The sequence below is a fragment of the Podarcis pityusensis genome, assembly GCF_964106645.2.
Source record: "Podarcis pityusensis genome assembly, chromosome: 7".
In the NCBI taxonomy this organism is placed as follows: domain Eukaryota; kingdom Metazoa; phylum Chordata; class Lepidosauria; order Squamata; family Lacertidae; genus Podarcis; species Podarcis pityusensis.
This window is the reverse complement of record NC_138031.1, coordinates 85,636,639-85,661,731: the sequence shown is the minus strand read 5'-3', so window position 1 is coordinate 85,661,731 and position 25,093 is coordinate 85,636,639. Positions and strand designations below refer to the sequence as shown.

General features: G+C 47.4%; 1 protein-coding gene across 3 annotated transcripts in view; it reads right to left on the bottom strand.

Moving 5' to 3' along the window:
• Positions 1–25,093, bottom strand: part of ARAP3 (ArfGAP with RhoGAP domain, ankyrin repeat and PH domain 3) — a 40,359-nt gene that overhangs the window by 10,944 nt on the left and 4,322 nt on the right. For 2 of the 3 annotated variants that reach the window (XM_081014596.1, XM_081014595.1), the window contains exons 2-22: positions 22,870–23,943; positions 20,207–20,262; positions 19,423–19,493; positions 18,374–18,450; positions 17,346–17,597; positions 16,405–16,474; positions 15,930–16,050; positions 14,338–14,525; positions 13,731–13,837; positions 12,454–12,653; positions 11,906–11,991; positions 9,238–9,420; positions 8,833–8,986; positions 8,223–8,354; positions 7,986–8,139; positions 5,577–5,679; positions 4,846–5,044; positions 4,562–4,625; positions 2,779–2,942; positions 2,161–2,373; positions 942–1,047 (exon numbers count right to left, since the gene is read on the bottom strand). In XM_081014596.1, the coding sequence (XP_080870722.1) occupies positions 942–1,047; positions 2,161–2,373; positions 2,779–2,942; positions 4,562–4,625; positions 4,846–5,044; positions 5,577–5,679; positions 7,986–8,139; positions 8,223–8,354; positions 8,833–8,986; positions 9,238–9,420; positions 11,906–11,991; positions 12,454–12,653; positions 13,731–13,837; positions 14,338–14,525; positions 15,930–16,050; positions 16,405–16,474; positions 17,346–17,597; positions 18,374–18,450; positions 19,423–19,493; positions 20,207–20,262; positions 22,870–23,900 (3,731 nt within the window). In that variant the 5' untranslated portion in view covers positions 23,901–23,943. Of the gene's footprint in view, positions 1–941; positions 1,048–2,160; positions 2,374–2,778; positions 2,943–4,561; positions 4,626–4,845; positions 5,045–5,576; positions 5,680–7,985; positions 8,140–8,222; positions 8,355–8,832; positions 8,987–9,237; positions 9,421–11,905; positions 11,992–12,453; positions 12,654–13,730; positions 13,838–14,337; positions 14,526–15,929; positions 16,051–16,404; positions 16,475–17,345; positions 17,598–18,373; positions 18,519–19,422; positions 19,494–20,206; positions 20,263–22,869; positions 23,944–25,093 lie in introns of those variants that run through there. The other variant, XM_081014597.1, reaches the window with a different exon arrangement.

Sequence of the window (25,093 nt, the reverse complement as noted above, 5' to 3'; positions counted from 1 at the left end):
ACTCTTCCAAGCAAGAAGCATTCTGGTAGCCATGTTTGCATATATCCACCAATCTGCCCCATGTGCAGACGTGGCCCCCTCTGCTGCTTCCCTTCTATCTCCTATATCTCTGATGTCCTTCCTCCACAAGTGGATCAGAAGGCTGCATGCAGTATCTTCTTTACTTTGACACTTTCCCATCTCTCCCAACATCTTCCTTGAAGTCTGGAGAGTATGAAATGGAGCATAACTTTCTCAATTTCTCCACTTCCAACATGTGAGTCAAATGGGTGGAGGAAGCAGGGGATGTTACTCAAAAGGTTAACTGCTTGATAGGACACAAACATATTTTTTTTTGGGGGGGGGGGTATTTTTCAGTCCATGCACACTCCCCCCACCCCATTATGGACTGAATGAGTATGTTGGAAGGGAGAGTGGGAAGAACTGCATGGATTTCGTTAAGCAACTTTTAGGTGGTTCTCCGTGTCCTGATATCAACAGACCAATGCCACAGCACAGCATTCACTGAAGTTGGTAAGTAGAAGCTGGGCTGTCAAAGAAGAGCAGCCTGCAGAAGAACTGTGCACTGGATTGGTTTGCTAACCCTGGAAGAGGGAACTCAACTAGAAAGAGTTTCCATGTCCGCCACTCTTCCAGCCAGGGAAACCCTAGCGGCCTCTGATCTCTCCTCATGCACATCACCATTGTGTGTTGTGTCATCCAGGTGTGCCATCTTTTCTTAGGACTTAAAAGCAACCAGAGTGGTGAAGGGGGAAGGAATTTAGACGGGGACTGTGGAACTACAGGAGGGGGACTTAATCCTTCCTGGCACCATTTCCCTGATTTTAAATCCAGGGTCTGAAAGGTGTTTTTTGTTCTAAACAGAACGCCTTCCACAGGAGCTCTGGGAAGCAAAGAGTGATATTTTTTGCAGAGGCCACTGAGGGCGAGTGTAGACTGACCGGTACAGGTGGCCAATCAGAGCAGCCAGGGTCCGGCCATTGAGGCGGGGCAAGCGGCTTATCAGCTCCTTGTATCGCTCCAATCTTTGGGACTTTTGGGAGATTGCTGAAAGGAAGCAGCATAGAATTAAACTTTGGTAAACATACACTCTAAATATTATATTATGTTCTGTTTTATTACTTTACTTACATTGATATCCCACCTTCCCTCCAAAAAGCATATGTGGTTCTATCCCTCCCTGTTTTATCCTCCAAACATCCCTAAGAGGCAGATTAGCCACAGAGGCAGAAAACTTCATGGCTGAGTGGAGATTTGAACCCTGGCCTCCCAGGTCAACATGTGCTGCTTCAGATGGTTTTTTATACATTCTTCTGCTTTAATTATATCAATAGATACTGGGCTGTATACAAGCAAGAAGAACACCAAAAAAGAAGGGAGCCTTTTCTGGCAATTGGGGAGATCTTTAGTATGCAACAGAGCTTGTCTTCCTGAGCAACCTGGTACAAGGAATGCTTGGCTGTGATTTTTTTTTTTTTAAAGTTTACTCTATTTTCCAAATCAGGTTGTCTATTTGGCCAATCTAGTTCAGTATCAACTATTCTGATTGGCACTGGCTTTCTTGGGTGACAAGCCCAACTGCCGGTGATATTAACAACGGGATTAGAATTCTGTTGTGTGGGGATTGTTATCCAGATCACAGCATGCCGGGAGGAAAGGTTTCCAGCTCTAGCCACAATCTCTGTGAAAGCCACCTGCCCAGCATGGCAAGCAGCATTAGGGGGAAAGTTCCCTTTAGAACCAAATGAAGCTTTCCCCCTAAGCTTTCTTGCTCTCTCTGTGTGTGTGTAAGAGGTGAATTTCATGGAGACTGCAGCCAGGGGCAAAGACTTAAAGCTCCCCTTCTCTCCTCTCTGCATGTTACAATCTTGACACCCCCATGCCCTGAAAAAGTTGGCATTTAATTTTTAAAAGAACATCAGTTTGTTAGGGTCACATGTAGGCAGACTCTCAGTTTTGTTTTTCTTAACATCATAGAATTCACGGGATATGGCACTGGAAGACAACTTCTTTTGTGGCTCGAATGTATCCCTGCAGTGAGCAAAGCTTTTTGTATGTAACTCCAAAAGTTGTCCCACTGCAGTTGGGATCTAAGGAGTGAAAGGAGGCTTCAGCTGCTGGCTGGCGTATAAAGGAATAGCAGCACAGGAAGGCTGGTACCTGCCGCCTCCTTCCACTGAGGGTGCAGGTATGTGGTGAAAACAGGATCCTCCAGTTCCCGGAAAAACCTCTTCAGCACGTCTGTCACATCCTCAATGAAATTGTCACTGATGCGCAGTTTGACATTTCGAGCATCCCGTCGGAACTCCTCCATCAAAGTCTTGATTCGAGACTTAGCTCCATTCTTCCGATAAATGCCTTCATGTTGTAGCCCTGATGGAGGAGAAGGAGAAATGAGAGAAAGGTAGTCCAGTGAAAAAAATGGCACCTAAGGGCTGTGTCTTTGCAGTTGTTATATGAAAAATCAGCAAGGAGATCCCAGGCAGGAAATGGGAAGGAAAAGTTGCAACTGATTTATATGCATTGTGCAAGAGTGGGACTCACATTACACACAATGCTCAGTTTTCTTTTACACAAAGCAGCCACAGATGCTGCAATATTGAGTAGAAGACCAACAAAGAGAAGATAATGCAGACTGTATGACCCTTTCACTCCTTCCTTCAACCATTTTCAGGTAAAATTCCCCATGTTGTTTTTGGTGGTGTGCGGCCACTGATGCGTTGACTCCCAGTAGAATATTGACTTTTGGCCGATGGGAAGAGCCCCTGAGGGACTCACCATACTGGGTGATGAAGGCAATGCAGCTGTTCACGATGATGGGGATGCCACTCCTGCTGAGCTGCTGGTCACGCAGAGCATTCCCTTGCCCCCCTGCTGAAGCCTGAATAGCTGCACACCATGTGGAGAAGTCCAGCCGTGATGCTCCTTGAAGACAGAATGTCCTAAAACAGAACACAGAATGAGTGCGACTGGTAGGCGAGGAGGGTGGCACTTAGCGTTTGGGCCAGAGCCCTCCTGGACCAGACCAAAGGCCCATTTCAGTCCGGCATCCTGTTCTCGCAGCAGCCAACCAGATGCCTCTAAGGAAGTCCACAGGCAGGACATGAGTGCAATAGTTCTCTCCATGTCCAGCACGACGCCACTCTTTCTTACTTGGGGTTTTCTTCCTTCAAGTCCACTGTTCTCAGAACTACATACCCATCCCCCTGCCACACTCAAGCCCAATTCATTGGTTCCATCACAACCCTCTATTTTCTGGATATTACTCCCACCCCCTTATTACTAACACTCCTTTAATACTGTCCTCTTCAGCACAATAATTTAACACTGTTTCCTCCCCACTCCCCTGCTTGCCACTAACTCTTCTTTTTGGTGCAGAGTATAGTTGTTTTAAAACCAGGCATATCCTATATCTTGCTCCTCTCTGCTTGCTGGATGCAGGGAAACTGGCAGAATAACAGGGAAAAGGGAAAAGCTATTCCCAGGCACGGATGCTGAGGTGGGGACAGCCAAGGCAGTGAGCTCTGTATCAGTTGTCAGGAACTCTGGGGACACACTTACCTTTCACCCTGCTCTTTCCAGGCACAGGTCATGCAATTTAATGCTCCATGTCCAAGCATGGGTTGTTGTTGTTTTTTTGGGGGGGGGGGCTGAGCTTTCCTTGCAAAAACCCGCTCTTTAAAGCTGAATCGGAGTGGATGTCAATTTGAGTTTTCTGCAGATTGCTGTTTGCTCCAGCTTTAAAGAGCGGGTTTTCACAGGGAAACTACTTCTGTGCAAAAAAAGGAGGGGTACTTGGACATGGAACTTTAAAGTGCAGGCCATGCCTGGACAGTGTGGAGGAAAAGTAAGTGTGGGAAAGCCCTCAGGCAATACAAGGGACCACAGGCCTTCTACCTGACCTTATGAAGGTGTTTGAACCACTCCCTGCTCAGGTGTAGCTTGAACTGGACTGGAACTGCTGCTGGATCAGCAGCGACTGTCAGCTATCTCCATTTTGTAGGAGTGGTGGATTTGTAGGAAGAGCAGGAGGAAGATGAAAGTGAGGACTCATAGCTCAGGGCCTGCTTCTTCCCCAAGAAGTGTCATGTCATCACTTACTGACGACACCAGTTACTGGTGACATTTGCTCCAGAATCAGTAGTTTTTTGGCACTTCCTTGCCTGTGGAGGTTTTGCAAGCTATCTTCCTCCTCATTGGCTCTGAAATAGGAGCCAAGCAAGGTGGGCAAAACCAAGGCAAAACTCTGGATTGTCTTGCTGCTGTCAGCACTGGAAGGTCTACCTGCAGACAGGATAACAACCCCTGAGGGTGGGTTGAAGGGAGAAGGGCACACTCTGCATCTAGAATGCAGCCAGTTGGCTTTCTCCACCAGGAAGCTGCTGAAGGGGAAGAGAACGCTGCAGACTGACTCTGCCTTTCAAGGCAGGCTCAACTCCTAACATGCTCTTTTCTTGTTTCTGTCAGCCAGTCCCTGCTGCTGCTAACCACATCTTCCCAAGGAAAGCTGGGTTTTGCTCTGTTGAGCTATCTGAGGGCCCTTCCTCCTCACACATCTCACCGCCCCATCTCCACCAGGATCAGCATCTCTTTCTTCTCTGGATCATCAGCAAGGGGAACAACACCTACAAGGGGGGAAAAAAGCAGTGGATAGGGAAATCAGAGAAGAGCTCCATGCAGAAGGGTGCAGCCCTATGCCTTCAGCTAAGCCTGAATGAGGCTTCCATTCCATGCCAGAAAAACTAAAAGCAATAAATTTATAACATTCAAAGGCTAGTGTTGGCATCTGGGCTGCTCTGAAAGTTGGGAACTGTTCTCTCGTTTCTTAGGGCAGGGACTACTCACTGAGCTCCTGAAGCTGCCGCAGGTTGATGCTGTCCTCAGCCGCCCCCTCTTCTCCTGGGCAGATGAAGAGATGAGATTTCTGGAGGATGAAGAAACCTTGCAGCCACTGATTAGGATTCAACATTGACTTGTAGCAGAGTCTGCCCACCTTCTGGAACTCGTAGCCCAGCAGGCAGTGGCAGCTGAGAGGAGTGAACCACTGCAAAGGAATAAGAAAGCAGACCTGGAGAGGCAAGCCAAAAGGATAATGCACAGGCCCTGTAAAGGTTGGCCAGAGCATGCAAGCTGGATATTGGCCCATCAACCTCCTCTTTGAGGACAGGAATGGTATATGGTCAGGTCAGAAGGATACAGCCTCACTGGAAGACGGATGGGGCACAGGGCTGTGTGCAGATGAGTCTGGCATGAAACCAGAGCAGAGGAATCTACCACATAGCAATGGTTCCTTTCTCCAATGCCATGCTTTATGCTTTTAAAACTGTGTGAGACACTTCGGGACTCCTAAGTGCCAAGTGACTAATACTGAAATAAAGAATGACGGCAACAACAACAATAAATGGGACAAAGGTAGACAAAAGAGAGACCACATTCTGGACCTGGGCTTAGAGTGCCCTAATGAAGGATAGTTTGACTGGCTGTGTTAGGAGAAGGTGGTGGCTGTGCTTCGGAGGTGCATGAATAATCCAGTGTTTTGACACTTTTCATGGGATGCTACTGCTCCACACCATTACCTTGCCAAGGGCACTGGCCCAGGACTGCAAACTGTCTGGCCCATCAGTCCCCAGCTGCTGCACTCGCTCGCTGTTCAGATACAGTTCCAGTGTGAAGTGGAACCTGTTTGAAGCAAATGATAGTGTCATGGAGAATGGCTGTCTGGGGAAGCAATTCCTACACTTTTACTCAGAGCCAGAACAGGCAAGAAACGAGGCCATAAAGCATGGGATAGCTTAGATCAGCAAGCTCTCAGAATCGTTGGTCATGGGTTCGAGCCCCATGTTGGGCAAAATATTCCTGCATTGTAGGGGGTTAGACTAGACGATCCTTGTGGTGCCTTCCAGCTCTACAGTTCTATGATTCTGTGCTAAAATAGAGACGTCTTAGTGCTTTCGCCTCTGGTCCTTTCCCCAACACAAATTCTTCCCCAGCCTCACAGAACTGCTAGTGGGGATGCATTGGACTCTCCTTCATTGGAGGTTTTTGAGCAGACGTTGGATGGCCATCTGCCATGGGTGCTTTAGCTGAGATTCCTGCCTTGCAGGGGGGTTGGAGTAGATGACCCTCAAGTTCCCTTCCAACGTTACAATTCTATGATTCTCCCCAACAAGGACAATAGCAGTTTCGAGGACAATTTAGATTGGGAAAACGGTGCAGACAGAAGTTTGAACTCCTGTCCCAGAGCATCGTGGCCTCAATCCCATTTAGGAACTTTTTAAAGGAATAAAACAGAAATTTTGAGAAATGAAGTCCTGGATCTCCTCCATCTTGCAGGAGGTTAGTGCTCGGCCACACCTCAGACATGCCTCACATGAGAAAGAGTCACAGCTGCTCACACAAGGAGGAAACTGGTGTGATTCTGCCTTCTTCAGACTCCGAGGGCCAGTTCCCAGTAGTGGCTCCTTCTCATTCACCTCACAGAAACAAGTAGTGACAGAACTGGACCAAGGCCCTCCAAAGAGCATAGCCAGGTTTTTTTTTGGGGGGGGGGGGAGGGAACAGCAGAAGAGGCACTGCCAACCTTTGTAAGGTTTTAGATATTTGCTGAAGCAACTTCATCCCAGAAGAGGTGAGTGACAGGGACGGCCAGCAGAGCTCATGGGAGGCTGTCCTGCCAAGCTACAGTCTTCTGAATCTGACTTTCCTTGACTTGTCCTCACTTTCTGATACTTTATGTGACCTTACCAGATGGGTCTTTATGCGATGTAACTTTTCTTAAATAAGCCACTCTGCTACTGCTTTCCCTGCAAACTCCTAGCCCTGGTAAAACAAGATATCAGGCAGGTGTACTGCTTTTTGACATTTCTTTTCTTTCCCATGATCTCACTTGAAAGCATTGGGTTAGACACCAATATTTCTTTCATATTTAAAAGAGAGATACCAACTGTTGCCATGTTTAAAATGCCCCCTTCCGCATTCTCTGCAATGAATAGTTAAGTCTATTTAAGGGAGTGGTGGGTTTTTTTTGGTAACCCTCTCCTGTGTATTTTCTTCAGTAAGGAGGTTACATTAGATGCTTTTTAACTTCTACAGGAGTCTATGTGAGGGGTAGGTTTAAATGGTTCCAATGCTGTACAAATGTTGTACATGGTTTCCTCTGACATATGGAGTAATTATTTGGCCATATACATCTGAGACATGAATGATAGTAACTCATTTCATTGTAGTTACTGCAAGAGCAGCCACTAGGAAGAGGGCAAAGCACTGTGAAAACCAACAGTAGCACACAGGGCTGTCTTAAGCATATCCAGTGACGTGGTGCAGATCCCTCCGGCGCCCCCCCCCAACTCCAAAACAAGGGAGAGGGCGGTGGAAAATGTCCCCTGCCTCCCCCACTGCCCCGATCCCCTGCGTGGCGGCGGCGATCAAGCAGGAAAATATGCTGGCGGACATGCTCTCCAGTGTCGGGGCACCCAAGAAGGCAGCCCGGGAAGGCTGTGCGCTGCCTTTCGCCAGGAAGCAGGAGGAAAACGACGACCGGGAGCAGGGCCGTCTTTACAGGTGCAGAGGCTTGGGAGGGCAGCTTCCACCCTAAGCCTCTGCAGGGAGCTCTCCTCCTGTGGAGGCTTGGGAAGGAAGTTGCACGTCTGCCAGCCATATAGTTGGTGGGGCGCAGCTGGCGGGTGTGCAGGTAAAGGGGAGGCTGCCAGCAAAGCCACACAGCTCCCCCACTCGCTAGGGCACCCCTGAGAGGCCGGCACCCTGGCGCAATGAACCACTAAGACCAATGGGAACGACGGCTCTGGTAGCACATGAATGACAAGAAGTAGCATGAAACATCCGGTGGCTGCCAGGGAGAGCAACTGTGTGGCATCACCACTAGCAACACACCACACAGATGTGACCTGACTTCTGTCATGATTCATTTTAGGGATAGCTTTCAGATGGAAGGGGACAAGAGCTGAATATGTCATATTCTCACATACCTTTCTGAGGAAATAGGACTAACCACCCCATCTGTTCTGTTCACACCCAGTGAAATCACATCAGCCATTTCTATCTTCCCCACGGGCTCGGAGCTCCTGTCAGTCTCATAGAAGAGGAAAAACTTCTCCAGTGAGCACCAGACTCTCTGAAAGTCTACATGAGAGAGAGAGAGAGCATTGGCCAAAGGCCTTCATTTGACCCACAGGTTGTGGGGCCTACCCTTTCCTCACACTTACCCTCTCTGCTCTTCTTGGTGGCAGCCATTTTTGTCACAACTGGGGCCTTGTACAAGTAGCCTTGGTGTACCACAGGTTGTGTAATCTCATTGTAGACTCCTTCTGAGCTCAATTCCTCCACACTGACATTGCCTATCAAATGCACAAAATTCATTTGTGTATCCTGTTTGAGGAATGCCCATACATTATCACCGAACACACATCTACAGAATATTCTGTGAATGAGGCAGGCAAGTAGGAAGTGCAAAGATCATGTTCTGTAGAACTGAGTGGAAGTTCAATAGCTGACAAACATGAAACCTTCTGTACAAATAATTTCATTTAAAAATAATAGCTTGTCTTTGCTCAAAACCAGCTTTCATGCTCCTGTTGTTTGCTTCAAATTCCAAGGAGTAGTTTTGGAAAAAGGAAACTGATGTTTTTGTAGAAGGTTGTGATGGTAAAATTAAACACACTTACCGGACTTTTTATGAGCTGATACCAAGAAACAAGTACATAGCAACAAAATTTAGGAGTGTCCGCTGGGAAAGATGTGATGCGATTAAATGGATAAAATGCTTATCCTCTTGCATAAACACACACACACAGAGAGAGACATGTCTGAGGTTACCTGCGCAGTTGCCTTGCTGGTCCTGCCCATTGTTGCCCCAGGGCTTGGCTTTAGAAACAAACCCGCAACCTCCTGCCTCAGTTTCCTTGGTGGTTGCAAAGAACTGCAACATTTTCTTCAGAAGTCCAGGCCCAGACACAGCCACACACAGAGCCTGAGAAAATAAAAGTGGTCAGTGGAGCTACTCCAGGTAGCCAACTTGCTACAGCAGCTTCAGATGCTGCAGTCTGAATCTCTGGGAAAGGCAGCTCAACAGCCCTCCGGATAACAGTAATGGCTTCCCACCTCCTGCCTGTGTGGGGCAGTGCACTGAAATTCACATGTGGGAATTGCAGCCCCTTCATAGCTCCATCGTATCCTCAGGATGGGTTTCCAAATACATAACAACTTACATCATGGCCTTACCTGCAAAATATTTTCCTGACTGCTGTATTGTGGGTGTGGCATGCGGTAGCGCCCATAGCGGTACTTGCGAGTGATGAATTCTCGCCTCTGCTCAGCACTGGCCTCAGGGTGCAAGGCCTCAGAAGGTGGGAGGTGCGCTGCCCAAAACCTGTTCACTTGCTCGTTCCCCAACATGATGAATAGCTTTAAGAAAGAGGGTTGGGGTGACATTCAGCTTGGAGGAAGAGCACACTCCAGATCCCCAGAGGGGGTCAAAGAAGAAGAGCACCTTAAGCTAGTCAAGAATCTCAAGTTAATACTAGATCTGTCCATCCTTCCTTTCCACAACTGTGCTCTGCATTTTTACAGATCTAGCCCCTTCTAGATCTGTAGATCCCTACTAGCGGGTGGCGCTGTGGGTTAAACCACTGAGCCTAGGTTTAAATTAAATAAACAGAAAACCAAGGTTTTGGGAAAAAATTTGACAGATACAGAGTCAGAACGGTTTCAGAAAGAGACAGAACTTAATGTGGTTAAAAAAGTAAAATACCTAGGGGTAAACATAACAGCAAAAAATCTTAGTCTATTTAAGGATAATTATGAAAAATGCTGGGCAGAAATTAAGAGAGACTTAGATAGTTGGTCAAAATTGAAACTTTCTTTGTTAGGCCGAATTGCTGCTATCAAGATGAATGTATTGCCAAGGATGTTGTTTTTATTTCAAACACTTCAGGTTTTGGACAAGACGGAGTGCTTTCAGAAGTGGCAGAGAGATATTTCTAAGTTTGTCTGGCAGGGCAAAAAGCCCAGAATTAAGTTTAAGATATTAACTGATGCGAAAGAAAGAGGAGGCTTTGCCCTGCCAGATTTAAAGTTGTATTATGAGGCCGCAGCGTTCTGCTGGCTAAAAGACTGGCTACTTCTTGAAGACACTGACGTGTTGGATTTGGAAGGGTTTAACAACGCTTTTGGATGGCATGCATACTTATGGTATGACAAGGTTAAAGCAAATAAGGCCTTTAAGAACCATATTGTCAGAAAATCACTGTTTAATGTCTGGACAAAATATAAAGACTTGCTGGAAAATAAAACTCCAAGGTGGCTTTCACCTTTGGAAGCTAAGGCCCGAAAAAGACCCAATATGGAGGCCAAATGGCCAAAATATTGGGAAATTCTAGAAAAAGATGGAGACAATTGGAAATTGCAGAGTTTGGAGAAAATGAAGGATAAAGTGCGAGACTGGTTACATTACGCTCAGATTAAAGAAGTTTTTAAAAATGACAAGAAATTAGGGTTCCAGGTGGAGAAATCGAAACTAGAAACAGAATTGTTAGAACCTAAGATTAAGGTACTTTCAAGGATGTATAACTTGCTGTTAAAATGGAACACACAAGATGAAATGGTTAAATCAGCTATGATAAGGTGGGCACAGGACATTGGGTATAATATTATGTTTGAAGACTGGGAAAGGTTGTGGAGTACTGGATTGAAATTTACTGCATGTAACGCTTTGAAAGAAAATGTAATGAAAATGATATATAGATGGTATATGACCCCAGTCAAACTTGCAAAAATTTACCACCTGACTGACAATAAGTGTTGGAAATGTAAAGAGTGTGAAGGAACATTCTTCCACCTCTGGTGGACTTGCCCTAAAGTGAAGGCGTTCTGGGAAATGATTTATAATGAACTGAAAAAGGTATTTAAATATACCTTCACTAAGAAACCAGAGGCCTTTCTTTTGGGTATTGTCGGCCAAGGGGTGGTAAAGAAGGACCGGACATTTTTTATGTATGCAACAACAGCAGCAAGGATACTACTTGCAAAGCACTGGAAAGCTCAAGATCTACCCACACTGGAAGAATGGCAGATGCAACTGATAGACTACATGGAACTGGCTGAGATGACCGGCAGAATTCGTGACCTGGGAGAAGAGAAGATGGAGGAGGATTGGAAGAAATTTAAGAATTATTTACAAAAGCATTGTAATTTGAGTGAATGTTAAGCAGGATGTTAGATCATAAATAATGAAGCACCACTAACCTAGATGATTTAAGATAATAAGTGAGATTGAGAAAATATAAACTTTATTGAGAATTATAAGATTATAAAGACATAAATGAGATATAAGAATGCAAATAAGATAATAAATTGCTGGTAAAAAGTTATAATGATGAAAGTGGGAGCGGGAGATGTGAGGAAGTCCAAAGAAAATGTGAAATTATGTTAAGATTTGTTATACTGTTCATTATGTTCACTTTTATTGTAAACCCCAATAAATATTTTTCAAAAAAAAAATAAACCACTGAGCCTAGGGCTTGCTGATCAGAAGGTCGGTGGTTCGAATCCCCGCGACAGGGTGAGCTCCCGTTGCTTGGTCCCTGCTCCTGCCACCCTAGCAGTTTGAAAGCATGTTAAAATGCAAGCAGAAAAATAGGTACCACTCCTGTGGGAAGGTAAACGGCGTTTCTGTGCGCTGCTCTGGTTCGCCAGAAGCGGCTTAGTCATGCTGGTCACCTTACCCGGAAGCTGTACGCCAGCTCCCTCAGCCAATAAAGTGAGATGAGCGCCACAATCCCAGAGTCGTCTGAGACTGGACCTAATGGTCAGGGGTCCTTTTACCCTTTACCTAGTCCCTACCATTATTATTTTTTTCCAGTTTCTGGACCCTCAAGGAAAGGCTTATTACCTGAACCATCTCATTGCTCCAGATGCTTGTGTCCAGCTTCAGACTCTGCACCTTTGAAATGCTCGAGCCCAGGCTCCGGTGTTGACCTGTGGAAGCAGGGAGGCTATAAAAGCATAAACTTCATATGACACACATATGATGCAGCTGCAGGTGGCACAGAGGGGCAGTCTCACATCCAAGTCCAAAGTAGCTGCATCTGCATGCGAGGCCGTGAGAGAAGCTCTTGAGCTCCAGCCTCATGCAAAGCTGCTCATTAGCTTCAGTATAAAGCACTTAAAACTCGGTTGATTGGGTGATTGGAAGCTGCTCTGGCCTCAGTCACACTGTCAGAGACACTAAATCTGTTGTAGCTTAGGTTGTGGGACTCACATTTTGGTACTGCTTCCCGTACCAGAATGCCTAGTCCCAGCCTGCCACCAAAGGTATGGAGCGGCCTTCTCCTCCATCTCTCCTCCTGCATATCCTCATAACGAAGACATCCTCATCCACTCTCTCATCCACACCATCTTACAGAGGGGAAGGTCACAACAACACACAGATCCACTTGCCTGCACACTGCTTGCAGATCACCACACACAAGTTGACGGAAGCCCAGTCCGGGCTCAAGGTGCGACAATCGGCACAGAACCTGTTGGCTTTGTTAGACCAGATCTTCTCAGCCACCTCATAGTCATAGAGTGTCTCAGCAATGGAGTTCTGCAGGGCCTCCATCCACTCCTTCTTCTCTCGCTCAGACTCTGCTCCAAAACTAAGGGAACACAGATCTAACACTGCAGGTTCTGTCTTCCCAGAAAACACCCTGCAATGCCACAAATATTCTGCTTGCAACACCCAGAGCCCAAATGGACTGCTTCTTCTGCTCCAGACACAGCCAAGGATGACATTAAATAAACTGCAGTCCCTCTGCAGTTTCTCTCAAACCCTCCCCATGTCCTGAGAGAATAATACCCTGCCCTTTTCAGATACCTGAGCAGGTGGGGTGCCGGCATCAGGTTTGGGGGAGCTCCTGGACACAGGATTGCCTACCTTCCATCATGCCTCCATCTCCAGCCACCACAAAAATTTTCAGGGCTCTGATGGAGGGAGTGAAGCATGATGGAGCTGGTACTAGCTGGGAACTTTGCAGCAAGCTCATTTTTCCAGGAAAGAGTAAAGTAGCAATGCCCTCATGCTCCTTGGAGCACAAGAAAACTGCTGCTATTATCCTTCCTTCCACGTGTCCTTGCTCTCAGTGGAAACCTTTGTGTTTGCCTGAGGCCCCTGCCAAGAGAGCTTCTGCAACAAGTTCCTATTCCTAGAGGGATATGCCCTTGGAGGAAGTGAGGCAGGAAACCTCCCCCTCTGGGAAGCCCATGAGGCTGGCTGCTGTGCTCCTTCCAGGTGTCACAAGGAAGGAAAGCTCGCCCAGATGCCCTAGCAATGTTGCCTATGGGGCAAGTTGCCATTTTCTCATGCATGGAGCACCTAGCAGCGGTGGAGCAAGACTTCCTTGTGCTCCAATGGCTAAGAAGCGTGGAAGAGTCATTGCTCAATGCCTTGTGGTGCTGCAGGGCTCTCTGGGGACAATCTTCCATTTTTCAATGGAAGGTATACATGGAGGAGGCAGTGGGGTGCACAGCTCTCTTGCACTCTTCTTTGTTCTGCTACTGCCAGGCACCTCTATGTAGAAATGAGAGACTAGCCCAGCTTCTAGGATCAGCAGTGGGTCTTGCTGGGCTGTTGGTCTGGCAGGAGCTCAGTCTTGCCGGTGCTTAATGCTGGTTCTACCCAGCATGCAATTCTTCACCACGTGGATGGCCCACTTTGTAACACCAATGTGTCTTACCTGAAGATTTTGAATGGGGTGATGAGCTCAAAGGTGCGGCCTTTGGCTTCTCGTATAGTGGCACCATGCATCTCAATGAGGCAGATGGCAATGCCCATTTTAAAGAACTGTGGGTGAAATTGGTACAATAATAATCAGACTTCAGCTTATAGCCACAGTGATGTTCCCATTACAGATTTACAGCTCTATCCCCGACAAAAGCAAAGGCCATAAAAAGTAGCCAAAACACGTTTCCTTCCATTTCTTTTGTTTAGAAATGCTGGCTGCTAACTTGTTCTTCCAACAGCTTTAAATCTTCCGTTAAATCCTCAGTGCTGACATCATCCCAATCCCATTACCAGACACAATAATATTTATTATACTAATGGAGAAGCAAGGGGCCTTCTCCTTCCAATTCTGCCCAAGGAAAGCCCTCAAAGCCACAAAGTCACCTCTTCCCCCAGTTTATCAAGTCTGAGGAGCAGAAAAAACACAGAGTGGCCCCAGGTTGCTCCTTTGAACTCCTAAGTTAGGCACAGCACCAAAAAATCTGTTTCAAAAGCATTTGGGGAGGTTCAGAAAGTTCTCTAGACTGGGCTTCTGACTGCTGAAAGGCTCTGGCGCTCACCTGTTCACTTTTGTATAACCACATCTCAGCCAGGACAAGCACCACATACAGCTTGGATTTGTAGCCTTTGAGCTCCAGGTGCCCAGATTTTTGGAGATGAGTGGTGCCACTGAGGCACGGCCGGGGACACAGCAGCCGCTGCTCAGCCACTCTCTGCTGCAAGGCGCTACACCACTCATTCCGCTGAGCTGCAGGGGCAATTGCCAAAGGCCAGAGTAAAGTTTCAGTAGGAACTGACACACGCAGCACAAACAAAAACAACAACAGCAGCAACAATAGCAGCAACAATTTCTACCCTGCCCATCTGGCTGGGTTTCCCCAGTCACTCTGGGAGGCTTTCAACAGAACATTCAGAACAGAATAAAACTTCAAACATTAAAAACTTCCCTGAACAGGGCTGCCTTCAGATGTCTTCTAAAAGTTGGATAGTTGTTTATTTCCTTGACATCTGATGGGAGGGCGTTCCACAGGGTGGGTGCCACTGTCTGGTTCCCTGTAACCTCACTTTTCACAGTGAGGGAACTACCAGAAGGCCCTCAGTGCTGGACCTCAGTGTCCGGGCAGAACGATGGGGGTGGAGATGCTCCTTCAGGTATACTGGGCTGAGGCCGTTTAGGGCTTTAAAGGTCAGCACCAACACTTTGAATTGTGCTCGGAAATGTATTGTGAGCCAATGTAGGTCTTTAAGGACCGGTGTAATATGGTCTCAACAGCCACTCCCAGTCACCGGTCTGGCTGCCGCATTCTGGATTAGTTGTACTTTCCGGGTCACCTTTAAAGGTAGCCCCACATAGAGCGCATTGAAGTAATCCAAGAGGGAGATAACTAGAGCATGCACCACTCTGGCAAGACAGTCCGCGGGCAGATAGGGTCTCAGCCTGTGTACCAGATGGAGCTGGTAGACAGCTGCCCTGGACACAGAATTGACCTGCACCTCCATGGACAGCTGTGAGTCCAAAATGACTCCCAGGCTATGCACCTGGTTCTTCAGGGGCCCAGTTATCCCATTCAGGACCAGGGAGTCCCCCACACCTGCCCGCCCCCTGTCCCCCCAAAACAATACTTCTGTCTTGTCAGGATTCAACCTCAATCTGTTAGCCACCATCCATCCTCCAACTGCCTCCAGGCACTCACACAGGACCTTCACTGCCTTCACTGATTCCGATTTGAAAGAGAGGTAGAGCTGGGTATCATCCGCATACTGATGAACACCCAGCCCAAACCCCCTGATGATCTCTCCCAGGGCTGCATGTAGATGTTGAAAAGCATGGGGGAGAGGACAGAATGCTGAGGCACCCCGCAAGTGAGAGCCCAGGGGTCTGAACGAATGAATCATGGAAAGCATCCAACCTCTGCTTAAAAACCTTCAAGGAACTAGTGTCTCCACCTCCTGAGGGAGTCGCTTCCATTGTCAGACAGCTCTTGCTACAGCTACAGGCCGCTCTCCTTCTCTCAACCAAGTCAAGTGAAAAGGGCAAAGTGTGGGCAGTGAACAGGATCACAAGGGGTGTGTGTCTGTATACAAATATTTAAAAAAGATAAAAATAAGAGAGCGGGTGCTCTCTGCTGGGGTTCAAGATGGGATTTCTCACCCTCACTTTCAGCTCTGAAGACAAAGATCCTGTGTTTCGTGACAACTTGGAATTTGTTGTCCTTGGTGGAGCGCACCACATCAATGACAGACAGGGGAACCAAACCTTTAGGATATGGCTCCTGCAAGAGAAAGGGAGCTCAGTGTTGCCATTTCCCCAATCTAGTTATATCTTATGCTGATCTGGTTTTCCCTTCCCAGCCGGAAGGCAAAAAAACAAAACAAACCAGCTTGGCAACCGGGCTCTTGAAAATAAACAGATGGGTCAAAGGCTCATGCATGGGATGTTGGGGCCCTAAATGGATGGTTGTCTCCCAATGACCCCTCCCACATGCACAGAAAGGCCCACCCTTCCTCAACTGAGCCAGGACCTCCCATTGTCTTCTCCCTTTGGTCCCCCACTCGGGTCCCCCTGAGCACCCCCCACCCAAATGTGCAGCATTTAGCAGCCAGAGATTCTCTTCTTCTGGTCCCACCTTTTCATTGTTGAAATACATGAGACTTTTCCCGTCAAATCTGACAAAGCGTCGCTGGAAGACGTAGTTCCTGATGGGAATAAAAGGAGAGCCGGCTGAGTCCAGGGCCCTTTATCAGGGGCACCTCTCTGCACTGCTAGAGCTTATGAAAGGCCTGACTCTGGTACCAGCAGGGCTCAGTCCTAGAACTGATTTTAATTGCTTAGTGCAAAAAGATTTCAGCTCTTGAGCAGAAAGCCTCTCAGCTAAGGCTGAAGAGTAAAGGCTGTTTAATGGACTAATTGTATGCCTTTCAGCTGTTCAATAAATGTGCTTATTACCAAAACCTCAATATATGTGCCTTTCAGAGATAATCTGAACACCTAAAGCCATGTTGCTTGGAAACACATGTGACACCCCCCCCATGGTCATCTTCAATGCAATTTGGAGGCAATTTGGAGTACAGAATCAGAGAAAGAGTAAGAACAACAACAACAAAAGCCTCAAATACCCCAAAACAAGTTACGTTCCTAATTGGCACTTCATTAAAAATTGCCCTTGCTGATCAATCCACCAAAGACTAAGTCGATCTGTTTACTGATTAAATACTCTGCACATGTGCAGAGTGCATTTCCTTCACAGAGTGATGCAGCCTACTCTCACACATCAGGGCTTAGAGAAGGACCTCCTGCCCTTCACTTCTGGGTGTGTATAAATCTCAGCATTTCTTCTTCCTGTCCAGGACCTTTCTCTTTACCAAAACAGAACTATCAGTTTTCTGGCAGAGATGTAATTATTGTTTTTGTGTTTGTAGTTACTTCAGCTTGCGTGATTTCTGATGCTTAAATTGTGTGCACTGCTCTAGGCAGTTTATTGGGAAAGAGGCAAATAAATGATTGCAAGTAAGCAAAGAGCCTGTTTCCACACAGGTTTTAACTTGGCCCATTTCCCTTGCCACTTACCCCTGTGGAGATAGCTTGTCCAGCCAGCCATTGAGCACAGTGACCGAGCGCTCTGACAGCGAGGTATAGCTGGCATAGGGGGAGATGGTTAGGTCCTCTGAAGTCTCATCAGGATACAGGTGGTCAGAGAGTCTGAATGGGGAGCCTTTGGCCCACAGAGCCTCCACTGAAGAGTATCCCTTGGTCTCATTCTGGGCAATGCGGACTGGCTGCATGGACTGGCTCTTTTCTTCTATCTTGGTATTTCTGCTCCTGAAAGAAAGACGTCAGATCTGTTTCTTGAAGCATGGACAGCCTTTCAGCTATAGAACCAATTCCGTTCTCTCCCACAGCAGCTGGTAGCAAGAAGGGCAACCCTGTTCCTTTCAAAATGCCCTTTAGAGGAGCAATGAAGACAGAAGATCAGGAAACAGGAACACCAGCCCCTGCCAGCCCCATTCCTCTGTCCTGCTCTCCTCACTGAAACCGACAAGCAGAGGGGGAGTTAGAGTACAGTTAGGGCTTATGCACACTTCCTTTGGTCCCACTGCTTCCCCCTGGGGAAAACCATTCTTTAGCGCTCAACTGGAGCAAATGGAAATCAGATATTCTGCAGATTGCCATTTGTTCCGATTCAAAGGTAAAGAGCAAGTTTTCCCTGGGAAAGGAGTGGGGCAAGGGGAAAACCACTCAGACTCGTACCTAGAAAGTGCAGGTCAAGCAAAAAACTGCCCAGAGCCTTGCTTTCTAGGAACAGGACAAGCGGAAATGTGGACAAGCCCTGAGTGATGGCCTGTGAGTCCCTCTCTGCTTCACGTGAAAGATGGGCAACCACTAGTAGTGCTGAACCAGATCATCACCCGGTGGAAGCCCATGCCCATACTTACTCTGCACTGCCTAGTCTGGTGAACTTCTTTGCAGACTGCACCAATGAGATGTCATCTTCTGAGATATTTCCCAGTGTGTCCCTGCCCCCCTTTCGGCTTATTTTTAACACTGGTGAAAAAGAGTTGAGAAGTAGGGAAAGAATAGTAGCTAAAACCACTTACACGGGCCTTTCTTCTCCCTGGTTTGGTGCACATTCTGGCAACTCTTCGTATTCCTGCCACTCAAGGGATCCTGCAGCCTGGAAGAAGATTCTCATAGAATGTTTAGGAGACAAAGGTAGTTCTTGTTTCCTTTTCTTTTCTTTGCCTGCTGAAAGACAAGCTCCAGAACTCTATGCCCTGTGTATAAATTGATGCACACCAAGCCGCCAGGTTGGATCAGATCAAAAGACCAATCTAACCTAGTTTTAAGTTTCCAGCAGTGGCTACCCAGACGCCTTGAGAAAGCTCACAATCAGGGCAGGAAGGTATTGGCCACCTTTGGCTGTCTGTCAGGAGTGCTAAGCTGTGCCTCCAGCTGTGCTAGACCTTATGTGCTTTTGGACATAAGCTCCATTATTACAGAACTTTGGGAGCCTCCAGAGGATCTCCTTCCACGGGAAACCAAATCCCGGTTAAGTGCTGTGTGCCTGGAGCATCTCATTGCTCAGAAAAGTGGGGGTGAACATAGAAAGTGGGGTGCCATACTAGGCCTCTGGCATCCCCCTAAGCACTTCTGAGGTGTAATGAGCAGCTGCTTCGATCATGGCTGATGTTGTTGTGCTTGTTATTAATCATCTTCTAAGCCACCATCTCAAGGCAATTTACACGTAGGATAATTAAAAACAGTTCAAAACAAAGAAGCAAATACATTTTAAACAAGACTAAAACCTTGCGGCCCATTTGTCCAGCTGAGATAACCTGTTGGAACAAAAATGTATTCAACTGCTTCTCGAAAGTGCAGATCACGGGTGCCTGTTGCATCACAACAGGAATGCTGTTCCACAGGACAGAGGCAGCCACACTAAAAGCCCCGCTTGGAGTTACTGTGGAGTGGGCTTCTGAGATCTCTGGAACTTGCAGGAGAAACTCTCCTGTGATCTACTGGGTGTATAAGGGATAAGGTGGACTCTTGAATTAGCAGAACTGAGCCTGAGCAGGAATCAATGCAAAGCATTCTCATTGGCTTTCACACTCCTTGCCCCTTACTCCATATTTGCATATCTCCTCACCTGCTCCTGGGCAGGCCACCATTGCCCAAACATGCTCTCGCAGTAGGGACTGATGGAGTCCTCAACAGGTCCTGTGGGGAAACAAAAGCTGAAACGTCAGGAGGGCTGAAGTGGCAGAAAGAAAAGCCCTCACTGGTCTCTTGTCTCTCAAGAGGGCCAAAACAGATGAGATGCAGGAGATTTTTGGATACCACATGTTTGTTTCTACCTGGGTGGAATCTACACACGTGAAAAAAAAAACGTGAAAATGCTTTTTTTAAAAACGTTTTGAAAAATACGCCATCTAGTGTCACATTTGTATAATGCACTTTACAACATACTTAAAATGTTTTTATTTGCAGCTGTATAGCTGAGTCCCCTGAATAAAAAGGGCCCTTCCCCCAATCTTAATCCACCCTCCAACTGCTATTTGTCTCACAGTGCAAAACACACACATGTAGCAGCTTTGACAATGGGGATTTATATTCTTCCTTCTTCACTGCTGCTGTTCCAAACAAATTCAGAGTCTCTTGTGTCTTGTCTGTTCTGGGCCTTGCGTCTGGCATTTCTCAGGTGGGCTCTGAACTCCTAGACTCCTGTGCCCATGCAGGGTAAACACAGCCAGTTCCCCTAGGAAGTGTGCATAGACCCTGTACAGCTTTCAGATTTAGGAGCATATGGAACCCAAACAAACATTGACTCTCACAGTGTCCATCCCCCTCATTGGCTCCTATGTCTGATGTGGTTCTAGTTCTTCCCATGTAGCAATAGCTAAGTGGACAAAAGATGCTGTTGTCACTCTCACCTGATCTGTTATCAAGTCCCTGTGGAGGATGATCTAGGCAGAGCTGTCCCAAGGACCTGCAAGAATGGAGCAGAGATATAAATCCAGGAGGGATGCCATGTTACAGACCTCCACTTTGCTCACAGGCACTCCTGGATAATTCATCCTTTTCATCCTACCACCTAGCCAAGTAGCCAGGCATCATATTCAAAACTATCACACCTGCCAACCACCTCCACAGCAACACTCCCTCTACTCTACAGCCAGCCATGTAGTTTGTGGTTTTATTCGTTTATATCAGGGATATGTCAACCATTTTGGCTCCATGTACCAGAACCTCATAAGGATTTGCCTCGCAGGACAAAAGTGACAGGGTGGATGGGTCTGCCCATCAAGTGACATCACAAATGACGTCTGGTGCTTTGAAGTCCCGGAGTCAGAACTTCAAAGCACCTTGAAGGCAGTAATGCAAGGATAATAGTTTGGTTTTCACCTCCCTTTTAGGAGTGCATTGCTGATTGTGAGGTGCTTTGAATTCTAAAGCCCAGGCAAACTGTGTATGTTTGGGTGGGTAAGAGGGCCCTGCAGGGATCTCAGCACACCTAACTCAGGCTGGATTGATCTCCATTCACACCAGCTAATTTGTGTGTGTGTGTGTGTTCTATCCTGCTTATCGCTGGACAGCGCAGGGCTGCTTCAAAGAGCAGCACTTGGAGGATGAAAACACTTCTCTCTCCAAATACTGTTCTTTGAAGCACATGCAGCCAAAGCAACCAGTAACGGAAGCTGCTTTCCCCGCCTTGAACAAGGCAGGCTATTCCCACGCGTCTTCTGACAGGCGGGTGGTAGTGAGGCTTGCTCTGATGGAGGAACCATCGGGAGACCACTTCAAGCTCCCAATTTATGTACAATGCCGGGTGCAAGGTGGGGGTGGGGGTGGGAGAGCATAGCTTCTCCAAAATGTCCTAGAGCAGGCTTCCTCAACCTTGGCCCTCCAGATGTTTTGAGACTACAATTCCCATCATCCCTGACCACTGGTCCTGCTAGCTAAGGTTCATGGGAGTTGTAGGCCAAAAACATCTGGAGGGCCGAGGTTGAGGAAGCCTATCCTAGAGGGTCAAATGGGGAAGTCTGGAGGCCAAGCTGGCCCCATGGGTCAGGGGTTCCCCACCCCTGAATTTTATGCTGCTGTAATCAGACAAAGTGTTTAACACAATATATCAGTACCTGTTTAGGGAAGTTTTTAATATTTAATGCTGTTTTGTTTTTAACACTTGATTGGAAACCACCCAGAGTGGCCGGGGAAACTCAGCCAGATGGGCGGGGTATAAATAATACATTATTATTATTATTATTATTAGTAGTAGTAGTAGTAGTAGTAATAATGTGTGTGTCTGTGTGTGCTCCATCTTTCAGAGTACACAGCAAATAAATAATAATAATAATAATAATAATAATAATAATAATAATAATTTATTTATATCTCACCCATTTGGCTAGGTTTCCCCAGCCACTCTGAGCAGCTCCCAACAGAAAATATACACATACACACACACACACACACACACACACGTGATAAAACATCAAACATTAAAAACCTCCCTAGACAGAGCTACCTTCAGCTGTCTTCTAAAAGTCAGATAGTTGTTTATTTCCTTGACATCTGTTGGGAGGGCATTCCACAGGGCAGGCACCACTACTGAGAACGTCTTCTGCCTGGTTCCCTGTAACCTCACTTCTCACAGTGAGGGAACCACCAGAAGGCCCTCAGCGTCCGGGCAGAACGATGGGGGTGGGGACGCTCCTTCAGGTATCCTGGGCCGAGGCCATTTAGGGCTTTCAAGGTCAGCACCAACACTTTGGCTCCCAGTACGTTTCCGAGCACAATTTAATGTAGGTCTTTCAGGACCGGCGTTATATGTTCTTGGCAGCCATTCCTAGTCACCAGTCTAGCTGCCGCATTCTGGATTTGTCATGGTCACTGTTAAGTTTGACCTATTTCTCTTTTTATGTATTAACTTTATTTAAGACTTTGCCTGGATCTGGCTGACAGTGTAATAGGGTTTCATTTTAGATTTTTAGGAGTGAAGCTGTCCTCAAGAGTCAGCACCCCTGAACCAGGCCTGGCAACCACATTCATGAGAAGTGTGAAGCCCTGCAGTGTGAACTTGCAAGTAAACCCCTAAAACTCTAAAACTCACTGCACCTCTTAAAGGACTCATTTGTAACAACCCCACCTGACCCTGATCCCTAGAGCTGCCCTGGCATACCTCAAACTGACTGTGGAGCAAAAGGTCAGTGTTTCTGTTTTCAGGATGCGAATTAGCCTAGGTTCCATGCCATCCTATCACCCAACATGAGGGCTATATGGGACCAGCTTCCCTTGGCATACTAGGTAGTGCAGTTGTGGGACGCTGTTCCTCAGGAATGCACAAATGCATTCTCAGAGCCATGAAAAGGCCTTTGTTCCAGCCCACATACTCCCTAGCCTTGTGCATCACTTAAGGCAGGCAGGCTGGCTGGCTGCAAGGTCCAACAGGGATCCAGTCACCAACTCCAAAGGACTGGAGTGCAGAACTAATTATCTGCAACTGCCACAACCAAATGACCCCACTCCTATTTTACCTGAGACCTTTCTGTTGGTTTCCTGAAAGAGCACTACTAGGAAAGGCATAGATACTCACTTGGCATTCTCCACGGTCACAGTCCCATTTTGCTTGACCAGGTCAGAAGGCTGACTCCTCACAGTTTCCTTTGCCTCCATGCGTTTCACTGGCAAGGGCACAGTGACATCTGACACAGACTCTTTCTGCTCCTCTGGGGAGGCTGACTTGGTGAGGGCAGAAGGAAGCAGCAAGGGCTCTTTCTGCACTTGGCCGGCAGTTGGCCTCGACTCCGTTGGACTGACGGTGTCCTCAGGCTGGCTCTTGAAGGTGGATGAGGAGGTGAGTTCATGCACACTCCTGACCTCCCCACTCATGCCACTCTCAGGAGCAAAACACTGCAGAGCATATTCCAAGTGGCCCTCCCTTGGTCTACTCTGAGGTGGCAGGGTGACCCCTTGGACTTTGTCTCCTGGCCCTGCCTGGTGCTTTGGACTGAACTCAAGCCTCTCAGCATCCGTGGTACTTTCCCCTGGATCAAATCCCTCCAGAATAATAAACGTTCTTAGAGGTTGTTCAGAGCAAGACGTGGGATTGCAGACTGGTGTTTGTGCCAGTGAGACTTTCTCTGGCTTGGCTCCTTGGTGCGCGCGAGGAAACAACGTCCTAGGTTTGGGCACTGGCTTGGTCACAGGAGGTGTCGGTTCCTTGTTCAACCGTGGATGCTGACTGTTGTCTTCACAGTCAAGATCAACCCCAAGGCTGGGAATAGTTTCCACTAAGACTTCTTTCTTTGTGCCCACTTCATTCTTCTCTGCCGCATTAGTCCCATCCAGAGAATCTACACACTTGCCAGATCTGTAACGAGCATCTCCTGCCATGTGCCCACTTCTGTCCCTCACAAGCAGTCGAGTTTGTTGCACTAAATTCAGAATCCTTTTGCGGTGCCCAGTGGCGGTGATGCCAAGCTTCTGCAGGTCCTCCTTACTGAGAGAGATCACATCTTTCACGGAGCCATATCCATGTTTCTTGAAGGTATCCCAGTATCTCTCCAGATGGATGAGGGCCAGCCAGTCTGCAATGTCAGAGTCCACAGAGCACTGGTGGTGCATGTCCCCTTGGCAAGGAAGGAGAGAGCTTTTTTCAGCCTACCACCTGAGGGAAAGGGGAAAAAAGCAATTAAAAACCTGGCACAGGAAGGCAGCAGAACATCTCTCCTGGAACTGGGAGGAATGGAGAAGAACTAAGTGTATGGGAATCCTTGGCTTGCCTCATGCACCCCCACCCTTGTGTCCCATTTGTGCAGATAAAAAGGCTCAGGAGTTCATATACCTTGAGATTAATTCAGCAGCATAAAATTGTCCTTCCTGTAGCCTGGCTTCCTTGGTGCTCATGCCTTTCATGCTAAAAGTTCGCGTAAACAAAAGCTCCCAGAGAACAGCAATGGTCTCACATGGAACCCCCCCCCCCCTTTCTCAGGAAGATGGGGCTGACAGACTTCTGTCACACAAAACTTGGCTCTGCACAGAGTCCTGACATTGGGCTGATATGCAGTCTCTGTAGGTCCTGAGAAGTCAGCCCTTGCTTGCTCTTGTGCTGTCTCTGTGAGAGTGCCAGCAGAGCATTCAGAACCCTGTCCTCTGTGCAGGAAGATGCAGGCCCATCCCAGAGTGAAACAACTGGATTGTGGCTGGAGTGAGATTCTGCCGGGGTGACCAATATGGGGAGGGGTTTGTGACTGGAAAGGCACTGCTGTAATCTGCCTGACTGCTGGCTGAGGGCATGAGAGAGGTCACCAAACTGTGAGTCACACACAGCAAGGACCTCCTTCACACAGCCCGTCTGCCAGCAACTAAGACAGCATCCAGCCTGCTAGGCAGACTCAGGATGGGAGGGTCGTCCCCCCCACTGTTTTGCAGAAGCCCTTCCTGCTATCGGCTCAGAAATCTCTCTGGTTTCTCCAAATAGATGGAGACCAATGACTTTCCTTTGCGTGTGCTGGTCTTTACAAAAATTCAGTCTAAATCTGGAACTGGCAAGTCTCACTCCTGGGCAATCCGCACTCCTGATTAATCATCGTTCTTGCAAAATGAATTAAAATAATATATTTATTACTTATTTCCCTGACTCCCAAGTCTTGTGTTCATTTGATTTCCCTTAGTTGTTTAATTCAGTTTCACATTACAGTATGGTGCTATGTAGAAGGTGGAATATGGGATCTTTGCCATGGCTTATTCTGGAAGGGCAGATGTCTCAGACCACAAGATGCACCAATAGGGGATCCTAACCAGTCAGATCCTAACCA